Source organism: Leuresthes tenuis, unplaced genomic scaffold, assembly GCF_036924035.1.
Source record: "Leuresthes tenuis unplaced genomic scaffold, fLeuTen1.0.hap1 SCAF_21, whole genome shotgun sequence".
Classification (NCBI taxonomy): domain Eukaryota; kingdom Metazoa; phylum Chordata; class Actinopteri; order Atheriniformes; family Atherinopsidae; genus Leuresthes; species Leuresthes tenuis.
Window position 1 is genome coordinate 22693537 of NW_027325375.1, and position 5009 is coordinate 22698545.

The 5009-nt window shown below is 39.7% G+C and overlaps 1 protein-coding gene across 2 annotated transcripts; it reads left to right on the forward strand.

Moving 5' to 3' along the window:
- The first annotated feature begins 724 nt into the window (after positions 1-724).
- hmgn1b (high mobility group nucleosome binding domain 1b) lies at positions 725-4017 on the forward strand. Of its 2 annotated transcripts, none has more exons than XM_072374391.1 (6): positions 725-943; positions 2391-2414; positions 2586-2615; positions 2692-2748; positions 2827-2934; positions 3021-4017. In XM_072374391.1, the coding sequence occupies exons 1-6, from the start codon at positions 926-928 to the stop codon at positions 3066-3068; spliced, it is 285 nt and encodes a 94-aa protein (XP_072230492.1). In that variant the 5' UTR covers positions 725-925; the 3' UTR covers positions 3069-4017. The 2 variants fall into 2 exon arrangements, with proteins under 2 accessions (XP_072230492.1, XP_072230493.1); XM_072374392.1 differs by having other exon boundaries at positions 726-943; positions 2707-2748.
- The last annotated feature ends 992 nt before the right edge of the window (positions 4018-5009 follow it).

Consider the following 5009-nt stretch of genomic DNA (forward strand, 5'->3'; position numbering starts at 1 on the left):
TGAATGCAGGAGAATAGCCAGAAAAACAATGTGGAAGTTGAGGTGCACTACACTCATAGCTTTTTCCGTCAATGTCGACATATATAAAAATAAGTGTAGCGTCTCTCAGTTAAGGGGAAAAAATGTCTGCACTGAAACATGTGAAAAGACTTCAACACAAAGTCAACGCACTTGATTGGACTGAAGTAATGTTTGAACTGCACGCATACAATGGAGTAAGTGGTTGGTGAGGAGGTTGCACAAGCGCACACGCGCACACAAGGAACTGTACCAGCACTGTCGCCATTTTCAACTATATGGTTTGCCCATGCTCTCGGTCAGGGGAGCAGACACCCCTGTCTCGGTTTTCTGCACATATACAGGTTACATATTTTTGTAAAGGCTAGATTTAAAATGTATATACAAATACATTTGTGTATCTATACTGGTTTCATGAAATGCATATAGAATATTCCGACATATCAAAATTGCAACCTTGAGATAGGTGAAAAAGCATTTCTCGACGAAGTGGAATGAGGCTTTAATAATTTTGCCTCGTTAAACCAGATGGCTGCACACAGAGACAAATAGTTCGCCATGTTTGTTGACTGGCATGTGACGTATCCACACAGGTATGAGCACAGATTTGAAAATGTGTCGCTGCTTACAGCGCCGTCCAATCAAAACGCAGAAGAGGTGGGCTGTAGTGCCGTCAATCACGCAGGAAGTATAAGCGTTTGAATAGGGAGGGAGGGGGAGAATCCAATCCGGTTTGAGCTAGTTTTTCTTCCAATGGAACATTAACGTCTCGCTGCGCTGTATTAGACTGTATTGACACAGCTTTATCCAGAATATACCACTGTATTTTCTCCTGTCTTGAATATCACTTGGCTGTTTTTTTTTCCTTTTTTTAATTTAAAAAAAAAACACCCCTCACAAACCAACCATGCCTAAAAGGAGCAAAGTGAGTAGTCTGCTATCTTCCATGCATTCAACAATACGGTTTTTATAACACATAACTGCAATTGTGGATTGAGCTTGTTACAATTTGCGTCCAGAGTTGTTAAAGATGTCGCTGCAAATGTCCGCTTTGTGTGCGAAGTGTATGTCAACAAAGCTGTTCCTCGCAGCCAGGAGTTTAGTTTGTATGTATGTGTGGGTGATTGTTGGTGTTCCTGATTCGTACAGTGATTATCTTTGTGCGAAGTGGTTTTCAGTATTTCGCTTTTCTAGGGACCATACAAGTGATATGCACAGCTGTAGTTGTACTGTAATGGGTTTGCTTGTAGTATCGAACAAAGCGGGCTCGGTCTAAGCGTTGCTACATAGCTTTTCCTCAGAGAAAGTTGGCGGCATATCGATTGTTTTCTATGAGGATCGTCACGCTGGATGCCGAAGTTTCTCTGAGCAAAAACGACACCTGAAAATAAATTCTGAAAGCGTTTCAGTCTAGGGGGGTTGGCTTGATAGCAGTGGTTTGTGATTTTAAACGTGGATCTAGTTATAGTTTACTAAAACTCTTTCAAATGTTTTTTAATAAAAATTTTTTTTTAAAGTCTCATTAAGCGAGCATGCTCGCGCTTGTAGCCGTACTCGTTTTAACGGTTAAAACGCTTTTCTTGGAAGGGGTTCGTCGTGTAAACTCGGTCGTTCTCCTTGTGTAGACGGCTCAGGCCAGTTGTAGGTTATGCAATGGCGAACCTCCGTCAGCACAGCACTGCTTCTGTTGCTGGGGGGGTTTCTGGTATAATCTGCTACCAGACCGACAGAGAGCATCTCAGAGTGGCTCTTTTTCAAATTCATGGCGGGAAGACAGTTTGTGTAGCTCCATTTTTTTTTTTCCTCTGGACGTTGGCATTCCCGTTTATTACCAATGAATGGATGTGTTTGGAGGCGGAGTTCGCACCCTCCCCATCGGAGTTTTACTGTAGGCATATCGCTTGCAGGAGCTACTAGAGCACCACCATGTGACGCCATTTATAAGTCGTTATGTTGTTACTTGACCCCATCACGAAATTAAAAGACAAAAAGAGCCTTCAGATGATTGTATCATTCCTACACCAATAAGTTAGGTCCTCAATCGACATTTCAAATGTATCGCATTAGAACAACACAGTTGTGGTGAATGTCTAATAAAGTGTTGACATTTGATGTTTAGAGACTCTTACGACTTTACTTTCTGTCTGTCAAACATAGTGTAAGATTTTAGGTCAAATCTTGGACTTTTACATTGCCCGGTCTCCTTAAATCAGATGTGTAACCATGGGCTTGTCTGGAAACGCCCACTTTGAGTTATATAATTAATACTTTAAACCCCTGCCCCACCTCTACCACCAGTTTAAGCCACAACAGGCATGGCAGAATACAGTTTCCAATTTGATTTCTTAATTTCCATTTTTTTTACCTTTCAGGCAGCTGCAGGAGGCGACTCAGCGGTAAGAATCAATCATAATTGCTTATTTTTCTTTTGGTATTTATAAAGAAAATTGTGTCAGTGATGAAATAGTTGGTCTTCACGCCCACCAGGGGTCAGTAATTTCCCATTTTTCTTCCCATTTGCTAAGATTAAGTTCTAAAGGTATTCACTCTATCTGTTCTCTCTGCAGCCCAAGAGGAGATCTCTCAGGTTGAAAGATGTAAGTACACAAAAGCACAACCTGTCCAAATTTAAGTGCTTAATTTTCACGACATTTCTTGTGCTCTTATTAACAGTTTTCTTCCGCACAGAAACCTGCACCTGCAAAAGCAGAGTCCAAACCCAAGCCAAAGGTATGCCTTTCTTTTGATGTCTTCTGATTAAAGTCTGCGATCTGAGCTGTGACTAATGTGAGTAATATTTGTGTGCAGAAGGCACCTGCCAAGCCCAAGAAAGCTAAGGAAGTGGAGAAGGCCAAGCCTGAGGAGAAGGCGCCGGAGGCCCCCGCTGAGAATGGCGAAGCCAAAGCTGAGGATGAGGTAAAGGTCTTAACATATAGTATAAGCATGCAAAATGAATATCCTCACTTTGGTGGAGCTTCTGATCTTTGTATTTTGTACCACAGGCACCCGCTACAGACGCAGCTGATGAAAAAGACGAGGCAGCGGAATAACATCACTCCAGCCCTGTCTTTTACCAGTGCTCCCTGTACCTCTTTTCTTGTACAATTCAGGGGAATATTTTTATCAACTATTTTCTAAATACAGGTTTTTTAGTAGTTTGATTGTAGAGAACACTTTTTTTTAATGAAAGAAAAAAAAAGTCAAATTTGGACATGGGAAATTCATTAGAGCAATTTTGCATCATCATGAAATTTGCGGTCATTGTTGTTACTGTCAGTGGATTTCGTTTTAAGTTTTAAATGTGAAGGAAAGGCGGGGGGGAGAGGGTGGGTTAGCACGTCAAACACGGAAGTTTGACGTGAACGGGAGCAGGGGCGACAACCGGAGGAGCTTATCTGCGTGGAATACATTCCATATGCTTTTATAAGGGACAGTGTGTGTAGTCTTTGCTGGGGTGGGGGTGGACAATGTCACAGTGCAACTCATTGTTTTCTTGTTTATATTGAAGAACAGTGTTTTAGAATGTCTAAGCTTTTTTTTTTCCCTTATTCGTTAACTCTTGTACTCATGCAGTTTTCTTAACAAATCTGATCAATAAATCTAAAATCTCGTACTGAAGCTCTCAAATTCAGAACTGTGCATTGCATGTGTTGGTTGTGTCTGTTGTGTGATAGCATCGCAATAAATTTGTATAGCTGCTGTGAAAAGACTTCTCAATCTTTCTCTTTGCAGTGTGTAATGGTACTTTGTAAAGATGGTCAAAGTGGATTTCTTAGTCAAGGTATTTCACCATTAAAAATCAAACTGCTGAGACTGACTTTAAGGCCAACAGACTATTTTTGCTGTTAAATTTAACTTTCAGCTGCATACCAGCTGTAGCAATATTCATGTTGGTTTTAGATATCTGTATCAAGTACAAGTGCCATTTTTCTTTTTGTTTATAGATGTACCTGTGTAATGATTGTTAACAAACCAATAAAACTCAGTTGGTAGTTGTTATTCTGTCTCATTCTGCACAGTCGGTTAATTAAAGCTGCTGAGACGAGACAGGAAATGGTTAAATAAAAAGTAAGATTTGGCTGCTCTGAAGATGGGGCAGAAACCTAACGGTGCTTTGTAAAGCTGAAGAAACGTGGCTTTTAAGAGCTACGTTTATTCATTGCGAAACATGCTTAATCGGTTGATTGTGTAAAGTTATTTAATGTGCAAATTCTCTTTAGATATATTCTTTACAGAAAGGGATGAATAAAAGTGACTGATTAAAATCTGTAATTGGTACGTTCTTTTTGAAGACGAGTTATAAAAATGACTACAAGTTTGGTCTCGGTGAACGTGAAGAGCCAGTTTCAGCACCATGGACAGCTTCACATTCACCCTCTGACTACTGTGCTATTTTCTGCTTTTCTATTTAGTTTTTTTCATTTTGTATATGTTCATTTAAACCTCTCCCGAAAGGAGTCTCAATTTCTTTATATTTTGCTTCCAAGCAGCCGGACTTTCTTGTTTTCTTTTAAAGTCGTCTGTAGCAATAGGTCTCCAGACTTTCTGAAGGTGTTGACATTTTTCAAAAGACTTTGACTATTTTTTCATTCATTTTCAGTATAGCTCTTGCATCTGAATGAGTTATGGGTCAATGTTAAGTGCCTGAACACATTTCTCTCAAAATGGTCAACCATAAAAAAAAAGCACTGAACTCAAGGGATGAATCAGTGGAAATTAGTCATTTTTAGTCACCCTTTTCTTTTTGAGTTGTATCTATGAAAAATACCAAAGGTAACACAGTTTGACTGATTCAAAATAGCATTTTTGTACCAACTCGGTTATTCCCAGCTTTGCATTCCTCAGCATGTGCGTTTATTCAAAACATTTGGAGAAACTGGACAAACATTTTAAGGGATTGACCACATGAACAACCAGATGTGTGGATTTAAATCGATGAGCATTACATCTGCAGTTTTTAACCACTCTGATTGGGTTTTTCTTAATTAGAG

Excerpts from the sequence above, each read along its gene's own strand:
- hmgn1b (XM_072374391.1), top strand. Across the intron at positions 2,749-2,826 it reads AGTCCAAACCCAAGCCAAAG|AAGGCACCTGCCAAGCCCAA; the intron begins GTATGCCTTTCT and ends ATTTGTGTGCAG. Across the intron at positions 2,935-3,020 it reads AAGCCAAAGCTGAGGATGAG|GCACCCGCTACAGACGCAGC; the intron begins GTAAAGGTCTTA and ends TTTGTACCACAG.